General features: G+C 39.1%; 1 protein-coding gene across 1 annotated transcript in view; it reads right to left on the bottom strand.

The window, feature by feature from the left end:
- CLYBL (citramalyl-CoA lyase) overlaps positions 1 to 22725 on the bottom strand; it is a gene marked incomplete at its 5' end in the record, with an annotated part of 176462 nt that overhangs the window by 14376 nt on the left and 139361 nt on the right. Inside the window, 5 exons of the mRNA XM_082337278.1 lie at positions 1461 to 1585; positions 6716 to 6883; positions 8258 to 8351; positions 10165 to 10266; positions 13854 to 14042. Coding sequence (XP_082193404.1) covers positions 1461 to 1585; positions 6716 to 6883; positions 8258 to 8351; positions 10165 to 10266; positions 13854 to 14042 — 678 coding nt within the window. The remainder of the gene's footprint in view (positions 1 to 1460; positions 1586 to 6715; positions 6884 to 8257; positions 8352 to 10164; positions 10267 to 13853; positions 14043 to 22725) is intronic.

Genomic DNA, 22725 nt, shown 5'->3' with positions numbered 1-22725 from the left:
TTGCACGAAGACAGCTACACTTCAAAATCTAGAGAACAGAACAAAGAGATGCAGGCATACAGCATCCTAAGAGTGACCCTGAAATAACTGCTCAGGACAGCACCCAAAGATCGTAGTCGTGGATGTACTGGAAACACCCCGGTACTACAGAGGGGATGCGATAGCCTAGCAAAGAGAAGGGCAGAGCAATAGCAAATACCTTGTCACACTTTTACCCGGGGATGAAAGCATCATGTCTGCTTTGACCTTTTTAGCATTTCTAATGTACAACATCTGCAGTATCAGAAATGTAGGGGAATGGGGAAGGCGCACCCCCCCCCCCCCCCCCCCAATCTATTTCTACCCACCAGAAAGCGAAGAAATGTACAGAAAACCTTTATACGGCACTGGAGAAAGTGAGACCCTATGCACAGTCTTATATATGAACTTCACTACCGAAGACATTTGTCTCCCACTTGAATGCCGCAGAAGCACAGGCAAACTGTTCCCGCTCATCTGCACTCCCCGTTCTGACATCGGGACTTTGCTTTTTAACTAGCCCGGGCTTGGCTGCAACTAAGATAAACATATTTAGCTGCAACTTTTTTTTCTTTCAAAAAGAGGCAAACTGGATTATAGCAAATAACCTTTAAGATAATTAACTGACAATGCCGCAACTAGCATAAAATCTTCCTTCAGGCGACCCCTAATTTAAGTATTACTGGCACAAAGTGGAGACAGATTGTGCATCACCACCGCAATATTTACATAGCAGAAACCCACAGAGCAGGAAACGTGAGACTCAATGATGCACTAAATTAGGAACAATCATATTCTAGTGTTAATTTGCTCTCTCCTCTATCCAAATTTCAGGTCCAGCAATTGGTACAAATGCACATAAAACATTCCCATTTTTAATGATTAAGAACCACAATCTGCAAGCAGTTCTGCTCAAAAGTAAATTCACTCGCTACTAAGGACGTTTGCAGGATCAAACCCCTAAAAGGGAAACAGGTTTACCGACATAAGAGATTTTTTTAGAAAACCAAGACTTCCTTATCTGTTTATTTCTTTCCATAAATGATGTCTGCACAAGCAGTCTGAGTCATCTGCCAGGCTACCTGTCTTTTGATTGCAAATATTTTCCTATGATAGTAGCACCGTGATTCTGTGGCATAATGGAGAAGCGGTTTTAATTCACCGATGCTGGAGATATATGCAGGTGCTCAAAAGGCTGTGTAATCAAAGAATTAAAGTTAAAACGGGGGGGGAGAAAAAGATAGCCAGTCTATTTGTAAATATATCGGGAAGTGACACATTTATAATAAATATACACTCTATCCAGACACAGGTTTCACGAGCACTACTCTCAGTTACAGCACACTTCATAAGATAAATGCAAAGAGCCATCACCAATCTTTCTAAATCTTAAATATTATTCAAGTTGGGTTTCCACTATGGCATATTAACAAAATATTTACCTTGCCTAATCGCTGATGTTCTTCAAAAGCAGAAATCAGTTCTTGTGCCCACTTTATTTTTTCAGGGCTCGGAGAGAACTGTTCCTGGACAACAGCAATTTGGTTGGGGTGAATCACCTGCTTACCTACAAAGAAGATTAATAACACCAGAATCATGCATCGACAAACAGATGTTCAAGCAAAATGTTCCAACCACTTGAGGCTCTCATATGCCTCGCAGACTTTCTTGCTCTTCAACTAATTATTTTACTTGGTTTCTTTTATTTTTTAAACTGGACACAGGCAGATAGCCTTTTGCCAGATTTTTTTAAGAATAAAAATACCTTGAGCTATGCTTGCATTCAGTATAGTTTGAAAGAACCCACGATTCTTTCTCCTCCCTCCCCATTTCAATCCATACATCTTCTCTCAGTCATTTCAGGTGCAGTTGTTTGTCCGGGGCAGTCACTAACACTTAAGTATAAATGCATCTCTGAATTTAACTACATAAATAACAGCTCCAGCCACTCTTAAATAAGTTGTATTAAAATGCGCTCAGAAAATGAGATCTGAAGAAGATGGCAAGAGATCTGTAGGACTGAAAAGTTACCAGTCACCTAAGGATCAAGCCCTAAATTCTCAGTATTGGCTTAGCATCATAAAATCCTCAATGTTGTTTAAATTGTTCTCCTTGCAATAGTTAGCAGTTGCAGGTAGGTTGCAATATTTATTTAGTCACCGGCATATTAAACAACTACCAGCGGTGCCTTGAGGTTTTATGAAGCACTTTTTTTTTTATCCTTTCTTGTATAAACATACATTGAGAAAATAAAAATAGATGTTGCCTTTTTTTACTAGAGATTTTCAAACGTGAATAGACAGCCCCATAATCCGCTTTAATCTGTTGTTGTATTTAGCTACCTTAAACCAAATACATATCTAATTTGTTTGACAGTTTTAAAAGTGTAACATTTGACATTATTAGCTCATTTCTAAGGGAATTTCACAGACCGGTGTGATTTCTGCACTTTGGTTTCAAAGTGTTTTAATAAAGAGAGGCTACCGTACTTCCCAGCTTCCCGCGGAATAAATGACTCTCCTCCCTGCCAGATAACAAAACTAGTTAGAGGGATGAGCCTGATCCTGCAAACCTGCCATCAAGTGAGCAGTCCCCTGCACACAGAGGGTCCCACAGCCGCGCCGTCCCGCCGCACGCTGCAGCCTCTCGCGGGAGCGAGGTTTTTGCACGCAAGGAAAATGTGAAGCGTCAGGACCTAAGGAGGTTTCCTGCGCGCAATGGGGTCTGCTCCCGTGTTCTTACTGACGTTAAGCCAGCCGTACGTAAGAAATCAGCCCATCGCTCGGTGTAAGAAGTCTCATACGCGACCGCAGAGATACACCTATTTTAAATGAAATTACCGCTGCAAAAAACCTGGGATTACTTTTATCAGACTGTGGTGGGTCTGAGTGATAACCTGGAGTGCAAAAAAAAATCTGAGGATGCAGCAGCACAATCTACTTGATTTAATGAGCAAAGAAAAAGTAATTTTTTAGTGTTGCTACGTTTCTTTGCTAAAAACCATAAGTAGCTCAATTTTATTTTATTTCCTATTAAACAACCTTTAGTTTATGATATTACGGGCATCCAAATATTCAGTTTGAAATTTCAATGTCATAACTATTTAAAAATAGCTTAAAAATAAGTAAAAGCTTAAAACTCAGTAAGAACTATATTTTTTGAAAGAAATTACATGGAGACAAATTTTCTTAACTAATGTGTTTTACATTAGGTCTAATCAACGGTTCTTTAGTCAATTTAATCAAATGTCACCATTAATAAGACTATGATGTTCCTTATTTGTAATACAACAAATTCTCCCTAGCTAAACTACTAATTCTAAAATTGAAGGGTGTACAAATAATTCCTGCAAAAACCTAAGGAGCTTAACTTTCTGGGAAAAATGTAGAATATATTTGAAATTATATTTAAAGTCAGTCTATAATTATAACAAAAATAAAAACATTTACATATGATTTTTTAAAGTGTAAAACATTTCTGTAAAAAGATTCGCTTTTGATAAAGATATCTGTAGCAGCAAGCTATAGTTTTTATCATTAAAACACTACTGAACAATTTACAGAGAATATAACCTAACTTTTGATTTATAGCACTCGGTTGATTTTTGTCATCGATTATGTATCCAAATAACTGTTTAAGAGACATAATGCCATGCAGGAATGAAGCAAATATTTTAAACAGAATTGTTGTTATTGACAAGTTACTGAGAGAGTGCAAAATTGGAAGACATTAAAATTTATGACCATGAAATCCTTTTTACAGTACCATTTGATATATCGTGCTTTAAATCAATACCTGTCAAGTCTTTTAGGTAACTGTATGATGGTGTCATTTTAGTCTTCTACAAAAGACTGCAAAAAGAGAGGAAACCGATAGTGTTTCGTATTTATATCTGGCTTCTCAGCATGTAGCACAGGAGTTTCTATAATGACTAAGTCAGCTGTTAAAGCTTATGGCAAGGTTTACTTAATTTTTTACATAAATATTCCTAAAACTGATGACCATTTATATAGGCAACACACTGACTTTAAGTCCACAGGTTCTGGTATTGTAAAACATCTTGCTGGGTGCATATGTGTGTGTGTGTGTGTGTGTGTGTATCTCTATATATAGGGGGGGTGGGTATACATATATTTTAAAAAAATATGAATATATATATATAATATATATAAAGATCTATTAATTTGGCTAAATTACATTTGAAAACATTTGATTTTATGTAAACACGCTCACAAAAAGGCTGCTTTTAAGATAACTGGAAAAGAAAACTTGGCTACAATAAGCAATGAGGGTCACAATAGTAACTAAATAGCTGGTAAATTCTTCGTTATATTATTTCGCTTGTTTAATCTTGAGTGAACATATTGGATTACATTAAGGCCAATTCTACTGGTCCAAATCTGAATATGGGAAAATCTAAGGACATATAACTTTGCTGAATATTTTGGATTTGCATTAGTTTTGAGGGTGGTGAATTTGGCCCTATGCATGTAAATAAGAGTATGTTCTCCAGCTAAGAGAGGAATTCGGAAGCCTCAGCTCATTTTAGTCCTGTTGATTTCAATGATTTTGATTCTTTGTGAAGAAGTAGCAGGAAGCGATCCGAAATATTTAAAAATAGCAAGAATCGCATGTTTCGAACTTGTTATTAAGGTGACATTTCAGTATTTTACTCTCACGTTATTAGAGGACTGTCAGCGGCAAATACGATCTGCAGACTTCTGCTTTATACAAGGTCATGGATTAAGCTAATACCCATTTGTAATTTTCTGTGATGAATATTAAATTGGAAATGTTAAAATGTTTCATTTATATAGTTTTGGAATGAAATGGTTTTGGTTTCAATTTTGAAATGACATTTTGTTTTAATTAAAACAAGCAATCAAGATTATAAAAACATTAGATAAACTGAAAGCAAAGGAAACAGAAGAACAAGTGAAACATTTTGGATCGACCTAAAATATTTTTTTTTGCTTTTTTACCAAAAATATGAAAAACGCTGTTTTGTTTTGACTTAAAGAGATTTTTTTAAAAATTTTTTTTTTGGCCACCAAATCAGAAAAGTCAGTATTGCCCCATCTCTAATTATGGTTGTCAGGCTGTTTACTGGATTTTGGAAATATGTTGATGACAGTTGTGGAAAGGCAGGAGGCAAAAAGCAGGAGCTCTGCGTTCACCTTAACGAAGCCTGTACCTTTTACAGATCTTTCCTCCTCGTACGGAAAGGCAAGACACCTCTATGGCCGAGTTAGAAATTCACTTTATGCCCTAAATTGCCATACATGACCTTTTCGTTTGTCTCCTATCTGGAGCCTATCCTGATGTCAGACAACTTCCACCGTAAAGTCAGTGGAGTCCAAACCACCATTAACATTGTTTATACTGAGCATTTCTAAATTTCCTAAATTGGCAGCGAGTTAAGTATTTAAATACACATTAAGTGTTCAAAAAGAGTGCTCTCAAAGGCGCTAGGCATCTGCAACTCCATCTTCTGTCAACAGGAGGTTCAGATGCTCAAGTTTTTTCAAAAATCAAGCCTTTCCTTAAGCTAGGAAATATCGGTCGAGATTAGGTAGCCATCAGCAGGTGCTACCATTCAGGAGCTCTATTATTTTCCCAACTTCAATCGCAGACGAATGAAGGGTGGAAGTCCACATGGATGTGGATAATGTAGCTGTGAGGAGCTAGCCGTTTTGCCTCTGAAACAAGATCTGGTTTTGCAAATGTTGAAGCTCAACAGAGTAAGGCAGAGTTTGTGCTGAAGAGCATTGATTGCTATTCTTTCACTGGTACGTCGCGATCACTTAAAAGAATGTTTGTTTTTTTGCTTTAAAATATCCTACACCGCTAACTGTAAAAATATAGTTTGCTAGATGGCATCACCAGGACCCATGCCTTTAGTAACAAAAACCTGAGAGATGTACTATTACTGTACGTATATCCTGAATGATGGTCAGAGACAAATAACGTAAAATGTTCGTCCTATATGCTAGAATTCTCTAATGCATGTGTCAAATGGCTGATTTCTATTGCAAAACCCCAATCTTTGGTGGCTGCACTGTCCCACCAGGGTGTCCGAGTGATCTGGTACACCAATCACAGGGTAACAGGCTGCCTTACAGGACGCTGGGGCAAGGAGCCTGCTGCTCTTGCTGTCTGCCAATACCCGTAGGTGTCACCAGCACTTACTGGGAGGGGAGCCAGGAGATGAAAAACAAATCAAAGAAAATAATCAGAAAATAACTTTCCCCTAGCAATTAGCATATGAGATTTCCTTCTCAACTCCTTCACGTAAGAAGTATTTTTTAACAACTGCCGTTTAAAAAAAATAGGAGAAAGGGAACCACATATTTTAAGAAGCAATTGTAGAGTGGTCATTGCAGAGTACAGTATCGCCTTTCCCATGGTCTGTGATGGGAGGAATCACCGCACAGCCTCTGCCCCAACTTCTCTTCAAAAACAGTCCCACGCTTCATGGGATGTGGTTTTAAAAAGCAGCCTGTGACTTTTCAGGCAAAATTTCCAGCCCCAATTTTAAAGGTGCTAATAAACACAGAAGAGCTTGGTATTACTGAGTTTTTTGATAAATGACCTGATATAAAACCCAAGTTATTTGTCTAAAGTGACAGTAAATGTAGCAGTATATTTAAATTGAAGAAGCTATCCATTATTTTGAGACATCGGCAGAAAGCCATACCAGTGAATCCCATTGAGGCACCTTCTCTTGATTGCCTGCGGAGCCCATCTTCATCTCGAAAATCGATGTAAACAAGGTCTATTGCTTGAAGGCCAAATGCCTTTGCTGTGACTATTATTTTTTGCCTGGCATATAGAATGTCGTCAGCTTCCTTACTGCTTGTTGCACCTACGAAAACAATGAAAACAAAGAAAAGCTGACAAGAGTGTTTTAAACCTTTCTATTTTAAATATTTCCTATGTTAAAAAAAGGAAAGTTTGAGATTTCATTTAACCAATTTAGAAAACAGAAGAGGGGTGCAAGGCTATATTGTCAAAATCAATGTCTTCTGAGGAAAAAAAAAGCTGCTTTAGCAAAAAAACCCCACCTCTCTTTAAACATTCGCTTATAAAATTCAGATTTTGGTTTAGTTCAGATCAGAAGCCTGAAGTCAGTGGAAGCTTTGGCTGGCAAGGACTGCTGACTTGAGACTAACATGAAGTAATTATTTGATTATATTATTTACTGTATGTACAGTGAGAAGCATTACAGCAAGAGAAGCTTTACACAAATTGATACACTGGGTACAACTAAATGGTTAAAAAATTCACACTGAGAATAGAATTGCACTTTCCTTGGTTCTGATTCTTGTCACAACTGATGTCCTAAGCTGAATATTTAAGCTTTAGTATTTGGATGAAAAAATGATAGTAGATGACTTCTGAGAAGAAGCAAAAACATTCACAAGACTTCATGTGCTCATAGGGCACCAGCCAAGCAACATGCTCACGTGAAGGCTGATGTGAAAAAAAAAAAAAAAAATTTGTTCCCTTTCCTTAGGGTCACTATTAAGACACACATTTCCAGTTTGTAAGGAATATTTTAATAAAGCAATGCTAATGTTTACATTAACATACTTATTTTTAAATTAAATGTTGATACCTCTGCACTTTTATCTTTAGACTAAATCAGATTAATAAGAAGCTAAGTGGCCTCTCATAAAAGAAATTGTGAAATACTTTTTATTTTTGAAGAAGGCTAATAGTGCTTTCACGTGAATACGTGGCTGTATTGACATGGGACGTATTTAAAGTAAATTTATGAAAGCAAAATGTAGCAGGCGAGTATTTGTGCATGATGTCAAAAGCCTGACTGATAATTGCTTATAAAGCAGTGATGAAGCAGATGCTGGAATTTTAGGACTTTAAATGTAGTTCTTAAAAGCATGTACATGTTTCTTATGGATATCATATTTTTAAATAATTTCAGTTACTCAACAGGTTTTGTTTTGGGTTTTTTTTCATTAATTTTTGGTACTGCATGGCAAGAAACACAAGAAATTGTCAGTGCCCTGTAACACACAGGGACCACATTTTAATTTGCCAGTGATACAGTCCGCACTGAAAAAAAATTAAGGAGAAAAGTGAAAATGTAAAATGCAGAATCAAGTGTTGTCATTACTTTAATTATTGCTGTCGGAAAAGCAATGGCCATAAATCACATTGGGCTTCTCCAACGCAAATGCTATACGTTAACATTTATAGTAAACACACAGGTAACAACCTATGCTGGCACGGAAATCCTCTCCTCCAAAGACGACTGCGTCCAAATGAAAGCCAGCCTGGGATCCTGTTCTCAGTGCTTCTTCACAGACAGCCTTCAAATGAGAACAGAGTATTAATTTATACAGAAATACAGGACGCCGAGAGACTACAGAGGATATTACAGCAACTCAGTGTTACCAAAATCCTTCAGCTAAAATTGCTCCTATTAAGCAAAGCCATTGTAGGTGCTCGACTATGCACAGTGCTTTAAAATGACTCAGCAAAAGAGAAAACATTATCTTTCCCTAAGCACCTATATGCCTAGACTGTGTAAATACAGGACATCGTAGCAGATTCCCTGCCTTCTGGTTGACATAACGCCCTGGGCATTACTGGGATCGGTACTTCAGATATTTATGTAACAATATGAAACAAAACATTTGTCAAATACTGCTTAAAAGCAAACTAAAAGCATTACATTTAATTAGTTTGTCATGTAATATAGCTGCCTGAGAAACAGAAATGAAGACCAGAATATCTCTTATTAAAAAAAATAGTATGAATGGTTTAAAACTGTTGTGGATTCCTTGTTGGATATAAGGATTCCATATAGGATTGCCAATTTAAAGTCTAATGCTACATATAACTAAAAAGTAACTAAGGAAGTTAAAAATGCAACAAGTGCTGCAAAAAAGTATTAAAATAAAAGCAAGCAAAATTTTGCTGCTGTAGCTATTCTGTGAAGAAGTGCATTTCCAAAATATTACTATTTTATATCGATGTTTGGATAATATTAGTATTTTTTAAGGCTAAGGTACGCGGAGAAAGATGGATGTAATTACAAGCTCTACTAGTGGGCGTTCTTCTATGGCAGCTGCTGGGACGAGAAATTATTCTTAACCAGAGTACTTTAAAAGGCAACTCTCCTGCCAACATCAGGAACTGCAATATTAAAAATTCCACTATAAAATGCTGTATGTGAAGAAAAACCTCATCCGGTTTAAAATATGATTTAATTCTGTATATGTACACTGGACAGGAGTGTGTCTATTTGGTTACTGCTTTATTACGTTCCCAGATATGTTAGCGTGTGTTGTAAGATAAATGGCTGTATCAAACGAGCAGGCTGCCTGTGAGGCCTGCCGGTGCTTCTGGAGGTACTTCTGATGTGTGTGTCCTCAGCTGGTCCGAAACTTTTCCCTTAGAGCTTGGGAGGGGAACGCTGAATTCCTGGTGCAAGCACGAGATCTTCTGTTTTGTTACCACCCTGCCTTGCCTTTCTGAAAAGCCTGGGCTTGATAATAAAGGTTGGGGAGTAATTTATATTACAATGCACTTTAAAAATAAGATTTGATCTAAAATTACCCTAAAAAAGGAGCACGCTCTTCAGATATTTGCTATTTTCAAGGTTAATTATACTTTTAACCGTAGCATTAAACACCCCATCATACACACAGAAAAATGCTAACATAAAATTTGGTTGTAATGTTATCAGCAGAAACCATTATAAAGATGCCAGTTTAACAATAGTGAAATGATGATTTCTTTTTTCTAATTAAATGTTATACAAAAGTCGAGTTCAATAGCTACTAAAGCGCCAAGTGTATTGCAACACTGTATTTCAGATCTTTGGAGAATCACGTTTCCACTCCAAGTGTGTTAAAAATGATAACAGTAATGTAGAGAGGTTTTGTTATTTGGCATGGGCTACCTGGAACTGTTCTCTCACTGAAATATTTTGAATTTATGACGGCTTTTACAATACGAACATGAGAGTTAAACATACAAATGTTTTGGGGGATTGAAAAATATGTTTAGTATTTTCTAACCTCTCTTCCTTGATGAAATTAGGGGGAGACCGGGGAGTATTCTGTTCATCCTAGTTTGCTGACATAGCAAAATATGAACACTTCAAGACCCGCTTACCTTAAAATTGAGCAAGCCCACTGCAGTTTCCACAAAAGGGATAAAATTCATTGGTTCTACAAGTGTTCGGCCTTTTAGGTGATGTAAGAATTTGTCTGAAAACTAAAACTAGACAGTATGAGCTATCAGAGAGGAGAAAAAAAAAGAACAGTCTACATATATATAAAACATGTTAAATTTCCACCTGGCTGTAACAGCACCCTGCCCCACCCCAAAAACTTATAATTAAAAAAATTAAACCAGCTTTTAACAAGGCCTGCGATTCGACACCGCAGCATTCCCATACATTTCTAAGTTTGGAGGCTGGTTTGCAAAAAAAAAAAAATCCAGGCTTAGCACCTCTCACCCTGGCTTAGTGAAATGCAAATCCGCGGGCCCTGGAAAACAATGAAGTGCTGCTGTACCTGAGGTCCGGTTTTGTTTCAGGTCCAGCACTGCCATCACTGGAAGTGCTCCCCAGCCTTCTAAGTGGCATCCGTATTATTCATTACGGCACCGTTACCCTTTTGTTCAATAGGCTTTTCTTCATAATTTTTTAGCTTACCTAGGAAGGCCTTAAAAAGGAAGTTTAATTCTTTGAAGACCAAAGCTTGCCAATTTTTTCCATGAGACCAGTTCACAGCTAGCTCTGAGCTGCCAGTGGGGTAGCCCAAATTCCAAAATCTATCATCTGGAAACATACAAAAGCTCTTGCACAGATTTTTCCCCTTTCAAAAGGGAAGAAAAAAAAAAAAAAAAAAAAGAGGGGAAAAAACCCTCAGCCCTATATTATAAATCTATTATGCCTGTCCAGATTGAGTAATTTGCGCGGAGATAAACATAACGCAGGTACGGCGAAAATATGTTAGTAAATAAAGACAAAAATAACATATGCATATATTTTAAATTTAAGGAATATTCGACTATTAATGGATATCAAAGGAAAGGGAATTTTAATCATCTCTCCATTCAGTCTCAGTTGGGTAAATCATATCTAAGAGATTTGCATAAATATAAACCATCAAAGACTTTTCATCTTCAAAGGGGGTTTCAAGACCCTATAAGCTTTGTACTGTAATCATCGCAGGTCACAACCCTGCAGGAATAAGGCTGCTATGGCAACATAAAAAACTAATGCTTAAGGCTTAGCATAATATTCTGACTAATAGAAAGGAAACTCATTTTAAAAGCTGGCAGCCTATTTACCAGAAGCTGGATTAGAGGTGTTATTTCCCCTTTTAGCTTCCCCCCACCGCCCCTCCCCAAAAGAAGGAAAATCTAATCACCCAGATCTTGAAAAAAAAGCTTTCCAGCAATTTGCAGTAACTTTACAATTAGGCCAAAATAAATCACAGCTTTCTTCGATGAAGAATTCTGCCCTTCTCATCCCTGCTTTGCATCATCACCGTGGCCCTCTCAGTAACTTTTCTTTGGAGAAGAGAATTCCACCCAAAAATGTGCAAGGAGAAAAAATATAATAATCAATGCAATTCACACGTGCGAGTGTACAGTATGGCAGGTACTACAGCGACAGAAAACAGTAAACTTCATACAGGCAAATGCAGAAAATGAGGTAATATAGTGGCATCAGCATATATTCTTAAGACTCCTATCTGATTTTTAATTTTTAAGTGAACAAAAAAGTAAAAAGCACTACTGCCTTTATATTTTAGGTGCAAATTAAAGCAGCAGAGCTCCTCTTTCATTTTAAAATATTTTAAAAGTCACCCTCCTGGGATTTTTGCTGTCTTTTGTTTTGAAGGTAAACAAAACAAAAAAAAGCATGTTTAATTAAATATTGTATCCCTTCCTCTCCCTTTTAAAAAATTTGCAATAAGCACCAATACAAAAGGTAGCGAGTGGAGAAGTTTCAATTAATTTTTTTTTTTTTTTTTTTTTTCAAAAGGAGACGATTAAATGTTTCCGGCCCAGTAAAGTGTTCATTTCAGGGAGAAAAGGGGAAAAAAAAAAAGAAGGCGGAGGGAAAAAAAACCCACAAAGCTTGGGGAGGGGATGAAGTAGCAAGGCCTCAGCAATTCTTTCAATTCCAGTGCACACCCAATAGTGTGTCGGGAAGAATGCACACTGGTCGGGATTTGTGGGAGAATTGTCCCGCCACAAAGGAGGGAGAGTTACGCTTGTTATAGTCCAATAAGCCATGCCAGTCAAACAAGTACCCACACTAGGGACAAAAGGAAAGCAAGAGATTCTCACACAAAAGAAAACAAGTAAGCCCATCTTTTAGTTGTGCATCAGCCTCCAGGTTTTCTGCTGCACATAAATAAAAATGAAGGGGGGGGTATGTGTGGGGGGAAATAAACAGCTTCTGGGAGGCTGAAAAATCATGCCGGAGTGAATTTTGGGAGGATTGGGAAAAGACGGCAGCGGTGTTGAGCGGAGCGCGCTCTTTGTGTGCAAAGGTTGGGCAAAGTGAGGGGGAAGCAAAAGGCGGACAATGAGGCAGAAGTTGTTGGGGCTGGCTTGTTTTCCATGAGGGAAATCAAAGTTAGTGAGAGGGAAGGTGGAAGGGGACGAGGGGACAAAGAGCCCCCCGCATCCCACCTCACCCCGCAAAACCTTCTCGGTGGCAGCAAGGGCCCTGCCATTTTGGAAGCATGAATATTCATTACTGACAAGTTACGTCTAACACTTACATGGCTGTAAACCCTGAGAGGTATACTCTGGTTAATTTAATTAAATGTCGGTGGAAGGGGACGGTGTACTTTCCATCATGAGCAGCGGAGGCCGAAGAGGCAGTGCCACGGAACGGATGGGGCTTGTCACGTACCCAACGTGTTTGCTCAGTTGTGTGCTCACGCCTGATCTTAACGGTTTGATCAAGGTTAGATGCTGAGATTAAAATAGATCCTAATACGTCTGCCTGCCTGCCTTTCATCACAGCTTGCACGTGTGCTCGTTGCTCAGCTAGCGGTTTGCAAAAATATAGAAGTGAATAATTAAGCATTATTCCTTTACTGGCATGTTACAGAAATAATGGTATATCTAAACAAATGTTCCCCTTTTCTTGACAATTAAAACAATTATAGCATAATTAGGCCTATTTCAAAGTTTTCTTAAGTAATTTGACATGCCAACCATTTACATTTCAGGTTTTTATTGGCTGAAAAGTCAGTCGTGAAACACAAACACACCTGTCAGCAATTAAAAAGGAAGAAATAGAGAACTGTTCAGGAAATAATATCTGTGCTAATTAAAAACACTAGTTAAAAGCTTCCTGTTTGTTCCTCCAGTTGCCCCAAGGAGTGACCTTCCCCCCAACCCATTTTTTCATATGTCGCTAACATGGTTTCCCCATCTCCTGCTTACAATGCTTACAATGCGTGTAACTAAGGCACACGGACGTAGACAGTAATTTTGCATGTTAGGGTATTTAGAAAAGAGACAGATATTTATGCCTCTATTTTTGACACTATACTCTGACATCAATATCGGTTCTTCGTTGACCGCAGGAGAAATAAGTCTGGTTTTCTTTATAAATGCAAGGTGTTTCACGTATGCTTTTGGTATAGCACGTCTTACACACGTTTAAACAGATGCATTTCCCAATTACCTTAGCCAAGCAATGACATTATATGGTATTTGCAGCCTTCCTCATAACTCAGAGCCATTCATCTCTATGCCTGTGTGAACTTGGCCCAACAGCTTCAGTCAAAAGCTACTGCGTTGCTGGTAAACAGGCAGCTACTCACCCATCTTATTTCTTCAACATTTTCAACCTTTGGCAGCATCATGCTTGAAGGAAGGGTCTTGGACTGCAAAAGCACCTCTAGATCTTCTTCTGCAAGACCGCTGGACACGGAGTTTATCCTAACACACTTTTCAGCATGGCCAAAGTCAAACTCTTCAAGGGTTTTCACAACTGTCAGTCTTGCTTCTTTCTACAATATATATGTATTTAAAGGCACAAGAAAAGAAAAAGAAAGCTTATTTTCTATTGACAGAAAAGTGCACTGAGCAGAAAACTCATTGAAATGATGTGGGGAAAAAGCTAGACAGCCAGTATATTGGTGTTCCCAAAATGTCTGTCACTCCTGGACTTTTATTGAAGCAGTCATCACCAGCACCTCGCAATTTTACCTTCCTCGTTTCTTTATAACTGGTAAATAAAATGCTTGGGGTTTATGTCTAAGTATTTCTATACCGTCACTTGTAGAAAACATGACTTTTGTGTCCGCTATTGCTGAACATGTCTAACAAACACAAATATTTGTACTAACCACAATGTGTTGCACTGTCTGCACTCACAAAAACGGCATGTTAATAAATTTGCATAAAACAATTAATTTTTGTAATTAATCTCTATATTGCCTGTGCTAAAATAGCATGGAGGTCAGAAAGCACCGATGTACTTATACTTCTTTGGTTTTGCTATATAAATCTTCCTTTTCTCCATGTATCCAAAGCATATTAAAGCCCATAGTAGAGTTCACGACTCGCATGTGAAAACAACACCAAAATAACTTGTAGATTTTTCTTGAACCATGTAAAAAGCTATTCTCCAGCTGGCACAAAATAAAATCTCCAAAGACACGTGCTTCCTGTGGCCATTCACTATTTTTGTGAATGTAAATTTACAAATCTGTTTAATAGCTGATTTGCATGAAGAATACTTGCATGCTTTTCTGAAATAAAATGCGTTTCTTGGCCTGGAGAAGAAGAGGGGAGGGAGACGGGGGGTGCCGGGCTCCCTGCTTCCTGCCAACTGCAGTTTCAACCCCAAATTCCTTCCAGTCGCCAACAGCCCCTAACAAATTCGCATTGTCAAAATGCACACTTATCAAAAGTCATTTCATTTGTGAAGAGTTTTTATGGGGCTAATAAAACTTTAAAGCTTCTGACTCACGGAGGTTCAGGAACGACTTTAACAATATGCAGTCGCTGAATAGAGATGCTTTGCAAGAAAACAGGCAAACTCAGGGGGGAAAAATTAAAAAAAAATCATCAAAGTTAATATCCAGGCTAATACCAATCAGCAAGACAGCACATGACAGTAGATTTAAACCAGACGGATGCAAATCTCTGCCGGTGAGAGGGACAGAGGCGTTTTCCCAATGTGGTCTGAGTTAAACAGTGTGAGGGAACAGTAGCTTACAGTTGTCAGGTCCGATCAGAACGGGGTCTCCCAGGCCAGTTTAAGACAGCTCTGCAGTGTACTGATTTACAGGGCTGGGACCCCCGATAATTAGGGTAAGTTTAGAGAAAAGCAAGTGATGGCTCTAACTGGTTAAAAGGAAGGAATAATGAAGCAGAAAGTTAATGAAATCTGAAGCAAGCAGCCTTCAGCTTGGGGCTACTAGCCGTGCTTCTCCGAAGGCTGGGAGCATATGCCCGCTAATCGGGCAGACGGGAACAAGGCGCACATGTATGCATCCCTGTGCTGCGATCAAGGGGCACGTTCAGAGGTAATCTCTGGAAAATACAATCCGAAACATTCGAACTGCTGTGAATGGACTCTGACTGGGGCCATTAGGAAAGCCACACAAAGATGCATGCAGTTTACTACAAACACATCCAGCTGGAAGACAGCTCCGGCGCACAGCCGTCTGAAATGGTTCTTCCGAATTAGGTAAACCGAACCATATGATGCCATTACCGGGTAATACAAATCCCCTACGTTTTCCTTCACCAACCAGGGGTAACAGGTTTCTAGGGCTGGGCTGAAAGTTTCTGGATGTGATGCAGAAGGGTAGCTTAAAAACACACTCCAAACCAATTTATGCTTTTAATTAAAGTCAGATTATCACCGTTTCAGCACACACTGATCCAATTTGCAAAAGAAAGATCTCCCCAAATCATCCACTAAGGCAGCATCCAATTCCAACTGAAGGCACATCTCTAGCAAACTTACAGCCTAATTCATTATGATTTTTTTCAGATTACAATAACGAGCAGTAGACCGTCTCATTAGCTATTTTCCTCCTCAGGCTGCAAACTCCCTTCCCAAAAAAGACAGATCGTGTCTTTCTAGGTATATTTCCATACAAAACACTTATTAACAGGCTGTTGCTGTTATCACTTTACATAAACTAAATGTGCAGCCCTCTGGTACGTATCCCAAAAATAACCAACAACTTCACTGAATTTATACCAACCAACAAACATGGGGAGGGGGTTGTTGTTTTTTCCCATATTTTAATGGAAAATATGTTGCTATATTAGTTAACACACCCATGCCATCTGTTGGGTTGAGAATTGATGCGTTTTCTTAGAACCAATACATTTTAGATCTGTCTGCCTAGATACCCCAGGAATGGAAACGTTTCCCTTCCATGACAAAATACTTCTAGTCACTGTAGCTTCCACATCAGGATTTCATTTATGTTTTTAATTGTGGGACAAACTGAGAGGACCTGGTTGCCAAAGTCAGAGCTCGTGAGGAGTTTAACTCAGTGCCTACTCTTCCTACAACAGAGAAAATCCCACCGATGTTAGTGGGTTATATCAGGTCCCCAGCCAGGCTTCCAATAAAACATTTCATGGGTAAATAAAAAAATGTACTAAAACCTCTGACTAAATGTGCTAAAAACACGGAGGAAAGGGAGAGCATTTTCTGCCTTATTACACAGTGAAACGTAGATGCTATTCTTACTGTAGGATCCATGCGAAAAGCTAAAATTTTAAGCTAGATGAACTACTTCAGCTTTGTAATAGTAGAGAAAAAAGTAGTCCTTGATAGAATAAGGTCTTTACAGCAGTAGATGCAAGAATAAACACATTTTCCAAACTGTATGTAAAGTCCCTGCCAAGAATGGTCAAACTAGAATTTTTAAGGAAAGGTGAAAAAAATTATTTACCCTGTTCTTCACATGAGAACCACAAAATCGGATAATACTCTGTCATGACTGAATAGCTGATAAAGAAATAAACCTGATTGATTGTTAATTAAACGATTCCACCCCCAGGTAGCTTGGGACGGTGGTATCCCCATTGGGTCCCACGTGGGTTGGGTTCTTTATCACACTGAACAAGAGAGAAAGACAACAGAGAGCTTCCATGGTAAACAGTGATATTATTAAAATATGCTAAATTTGCAACTCATGCTGGAAAACCCACTGGAAAAAAAAAAAAAGGTTGGTCAGGGTGGCTACTCTACCATCCCTTCTGTTTGACTGGGAGGAGGACTCGGGAAGATGTTCATTACCACGCTCAGCTACGCCAACTGGAGAAGATAAAGGTTTCAGTGACGCAGCATCGCTGACAAATCCACCGCCACCCAGACACACGGGCACTGAAATTAAAGACGGGAATACGTGTGTTGCCGGCTCAATTGGCACCCATTAAACCTAATAACTAACCATCCTCACGAGTTCCTAGCTCTGAATTATCAAATCTGCAAAGAAAACAACATCCGTCCACTTTTACACTCCAGTGGAAGAGGTGGTCCCTCGCGGCGGGGCTGCGCAGTCTCGCCATCTGGAGAATAAATCGAGTGTGAAGTACAGTATAGTTTGGGACCAAGCTCCGTGGCGGCAGCCCAGCAGTTAGTTCATTAGTCCCAAACTTGCGGGGATTAGTGTGGTATCAGCTCTACTGTCGGATGGGATCAGGCAGGCAGAGCGCGAGACTCAGGGACAGGGGTGGCAGCAAAGAAGGAGCCCCTCGGGCTTATTTATAAAACTACATAGTATAAGTGCACCGAAATAGGTGCCTTTGGTAACAGTATTATCATAGCCTCCTACCAGCTGAATCGGTACCTTTCCTTCTTTCCTTTTATTTTCCCTTTTTTTCTTTAAGTTATATGTCAAGACATAGAAATTTCTGTTTTGAAACAGAAGGAGTGCCACAGAGCTGGAAGCTCAGCCACCCACTCACCCTGGACACAGTGTTAATACAGCAATAACGAAACAAAGACGGTCAGATTAACAGAATTTTGGGGACTTCATTTTTGCAAAATGACATTTTTCTCTTTCTTTTCAAACTGGTACAATACCCCACAAACCAGTTTTCCAGCACTGTGATTTCTAGACCTGCCTGATTTGGGGACAAAAATCTCTGTTTTGCCTTATCTTTCTTGCCTAGTCTTACCCCCTTTTTTTTCTCAAGACCTTCAGGTCTTCATGTAAAGATAGTGGGTATACTTAAAGATATGTGTAGATCTCATCCTGTTAACATCGTTTGGTAATAATTCTTCATATGGAAATGTAAATATATGATGCGCTAAAATGGCAGGCCAGAATCTATCATCTTCATTGCCATAATAAGTTTGCATGTTTCAAATGGCAGAGGAAAAATTAATTACTATAATCACAATCCAAGTTATTTTTTGTGACAGGTCTGACATTGTAAAAACATACAATTATGTGTTAATGTGACTTCCCTGGAGTGGTTTGTTTACAGGCCTTGACATTGCTGAGTCTTTTGTCACTTTTATTAGTGCATACCCTATGAATGCGTCTCTCAAATAAGGTTTTGCAGAAGCGCACATATATTATGTAACCGCAGTGGTTTTTTAGGCAAAATTGAGTTTCTGCATAGGGAAAGCCTCACATTTTTTACATGCTTAATTCTCCGTCAGTGAAGTGATGCCATACAGAATGATACTTCATTTAGTTTCAAATTCACAGACGAGATTGGCAAGAGGAGAGACAAATTACATTTGTTTTTAAGGAAACAAAGGGAACCGTAACCGCGGACCAGAGTGTTTCTGAGAACAGGAGGCACCTGGTTCACCAGATTTGCATTCTACCTTACCTGCATCAGGTACTTGTGAGAATAAATCTTTGAAATTGCAAACACTTATTTCTAGTTAGCCTTGTTAGACTGAAAAACGGCTGTAAAATATGCATACACCGCAAAGCCTTCAGGAAGCTGTTATTAAATAATTTCTTTTAGTTACCTTTGAGCAGATAATCAGTTGAGGAGTTTTTAAAGGCTTATGAAGTTTTAAAATACATTTTCTTTTGGTTCAACAGGGAATACGCCAAACCCACCATGTAATCCTAAAGGAAAGAAGGGGCAGGAGTGGGGAGGAGGAGGGAGAATAAGGCCTCTGTCGTGTATGTCCGTGTTTCTCCCCTGCAGTTCATGCAAATGCATGTTTTAGAGCACTGCAAGAGTCTGATTTTTCCGCTACTCTTTCCTGAAATTGTTGAATTCTTTCTTTAATAATTATTTGGTCTATTCAAGTCTCTTCTTTTTTTATACCAACCTTTTCACTTTTCTGAAAGAGAGATTCTTCATGACATAATGAGTCATCTAACTCTGTGCATCTCTAGCATCTGCTGCTTTTCTCTCTGCTCTGCTAATTGTCTTTACATGCAGTACATGGTCTAGCAACACTAAAATGAAGCAAACTTTGGTGGCTAGCATTATGAACTAAGCTGCAATTTAATTATGCTGTGCTGAGGAATCTTAATTTCTTTGCCCATTTTCCTAGAATTTTTATTTAAGGTCTAGGAACGCATCAGTGCACCTATCGACAATATTTATCCTGTATTTTTAAGGGACAAGATCTCTTAAACCTGTTTATGAATAGCTGGGAGCTGCTTGCTGCCATGTAAGTTTAGCAAGCCTCTCCCTCCTTCTACCAGTGTGGCCAATGTGGATCCTGAAGATATTAGGTGAGGTCTATCCAACCTCATCAGAGTTGGGCAATTTCCATATCTGACGATCGGGTGATGGCCTGGCTTGACGTGCTGTGAACGTGGGGAACCAGAGCAGAAGAACCCAAGGTCCACCCAGCCGGCAGTCCAGGACCTGGGGCCCCTGAATCCCCATAAAGCTTTATGGGTGCTCAGCTATGTAAGCACTACATTTCTGCTGAGCCAGGGTATCCGAGGATGTGTATATTAGTGCAAGAGCAAGACATTTTCACAAGTTGTGCTTAAGATATTTTCCCGACTTGCATGTATCTCATAGAAATTTAAATAGAGGCTAGTAGGCTGCTAGAATAAATTGGCACATAGAAACATTCATGTAATATGAGGACTTAGCATAAATATTTCTGTAGCAAAAACAATACAGCACAGGGGTGTGTGTGTATACCTTAAGACTATGTGTACAGAAATATTTCAAAATATTTTTTAATGACAGTACTATATACAACAGCTTCAGTAAAAGAAAATTTTGTTCATGTACGTAGGCAGCTATTCTTCTGTCTGCCAACTTTTATAAACACTTACAAAAGAGATGTAAACAACCTTTCAATTAAGACAAATCAAGCTAACACTAATTTAAGCTGGCTGCAAGATGTAGTCTCTTTATTTTTTTCCCTGGCTTTCTGAGGATGCTTTTGGTTTTGTGACAGATTAGCATCACGAATGAAAATTCTTTAGAAGCATTAGTGTTAATTAGTCTTCCTGGACAGTCCGAATGAGCTGCTGCACGATAAAATCAGACCACAAAATATTCAATCTGATGTATCAACTAAAAAAAAAAAAAGGCTATACATTTCTTTAATCCAGCACATGAATTAAACTGTATGTTATGGTTCTCTTGTATTTACAAATACTCTAGTTTAAGATGTATTTTCTTGGCATGGTGTAATAAATTATTTTGGAAAATGCGTACGTTTAGGCATCCATTTTTTAATTTTTATAAATGTAACTTTTTGTTAACGCTGATAATGAAATACATTGCTGTCTGTCAAAAGTACATCTGCTTTAACAAATTATCAACCCCTGTTCAGCAGCTGATTTCAGGTGTGGTGATTCTAAGTGAGATATGGATCAAACGTTTTGAAGATTGGCAAATGGGTACCATCAGAAGCGCTGTTTAATTACTGTCTCAATTATTTAATAAATTATTTGAGAAAAAATAATTAAAGACAAACAAGGCAAACATTAAACAGTGTAGAAAGTTAAAGGCAAGCTAAAGGCAAATAAAAGTTTATCAGAAAGAAAACAACTGGCCAGAGGCTTACACCTGCTTGTACTGAAGGAGCCAGCATCTGCCCCAAGCTGCTCAGAAGCCCCTAGGAACGAAGAAGGCATTAAGAAAAATCAGGCCATCTGTGCCACAGCTTCCTTCATTCTTCCTCTTTTCTGGAAGAAACTTTTCCCAGTCTACCCACAGTCTCAGTAAAACTAGGTCTTTCAAAGAGAGAACTTGGAACAACTGTGCATGTTTTTTGGTATTATGCAAATACTGATTAACAGCTCTTATCTCAGTTTTCATAAAGAGCTTTATTTGCTTTGGTAAATTAGCAACTTACTATTCTGTAATGTGATCAAAATCCCACAGAATTCCCCAAGTCCAAGTGTTTACAGGTCATGCCCACAGTTAAATCATACTTATGCACAAAAGCTCTCATCTCATCCTTTTCAACTTACATTTTAAGGGTAAGTGGTGTCACCTTCTAGATGCTTGTGTTTCCATGCAATGGCTTTAGCACGGGATTTATGACACCAGCTGGTCACTTGGGTGTCATACGCTGAGCAAGGCACCCCCAGGAAGTCCTCCCACCAGGCGGGTTCTTGCGCTGTCTAGAGAGAACTTAAACCTTGCTTTCTAAAGCAGAGATTGTCTCATGCAGTCCTGTGCTCCCCTGGGAGATCATGTGATTAATTCCAATTTCTGTTTATGGACCCTCTGAGAAAAATCTATACCATTAGATAACTTAGCTTCCAACTTCACCTGAAGATCCTGAGCCTCAACTGCCCACAAGGCACAACTGCTCATTTACATCTAGACTCTCCTTTAGGGTAGTGAAATCATCTATTTCCTCCAAACCAAAACAAAGGTGTGGTTTTAGAGATGGGTCTCTGCAGGCATCACACCCGAAGAGCAGTATGGGCAAGACTGCACCAAGTTCAGCTGCCTCCACCCTGCTCAGTCCTGTGACGCTGCTCTGGCAAGGCCTGCGTACCTTCAAACACTCATGCGTACCATCTTGCCATGCCCCAGGGCATGCAACACGTATCCTCAGCTGAAGGTTAAAAACCCCCATGTTGATATGGCACACTGCTCATATTATTTCAGCTGCTGGGACTGAAGAAAAACCACCCAGAAAAACCATTGCGCTGTAGGTCCATCAGAGCCCCACCGTGTGTCATGGGGAGATCCAGACCCACGTGCTACGTATCTGTCACTGCAGTCAGGCTGCTCTAGAGGTTTGCCCCTACGCAATGTGGACATGAGCCAACCCTCTGCCCCACTAGGCGAGGGCACCAGGGACCTCTCCTTGGATCAGATGCATTTAGCATTGTAGAAGTAGCCTATAATTGCAGTAATTACTTCCATGGGAGAATAATGTTAGGAGAGCATGAACATAATTTTAGATGTTTTTAAGTTTAGAAGCTTGAAAGAAGTAGATGCCAGGAGCACTGAATAGATAGCTCTCCACGGGGATGTTCAACACAGGAAACTTTGATCTAACAAGCTTCGCACTAAATTGACACAAGTCTTGCCTTCCTGCAAAGCAAACTTGTTTTATACATGTATTTCTCAGCCAGTGCTTACCTTAACAAAGACTCACCTCACTACGCTAGATTTCACCAGAAATTCTTCTTCTTTCTCTACCAGAAGGGCTTCCTTCTGATAGAGATCCCACTTGGATGGGTGCCTGGGGTGAGTCAAGGAACCCAAACATCCCACTCCACCCCAAATGCAGGTTTTAGCACC

Source organism: Platalea leucorodia (genome assembly GCF_965183815.1).
Source record: "Platalea leucorodia genome assembly, chromosome: 2".
Classification (NCBI taxonomy): domain Eukaryota; kingdom Metazoa; phylum Chordata; class Aves; order Pelecaniformes; family Threskiornithidae; genus Platalea; species Platalea leucorodia.
This window is presented reverse-complemented; position numbering and strand designations above follow the sequence as displayed.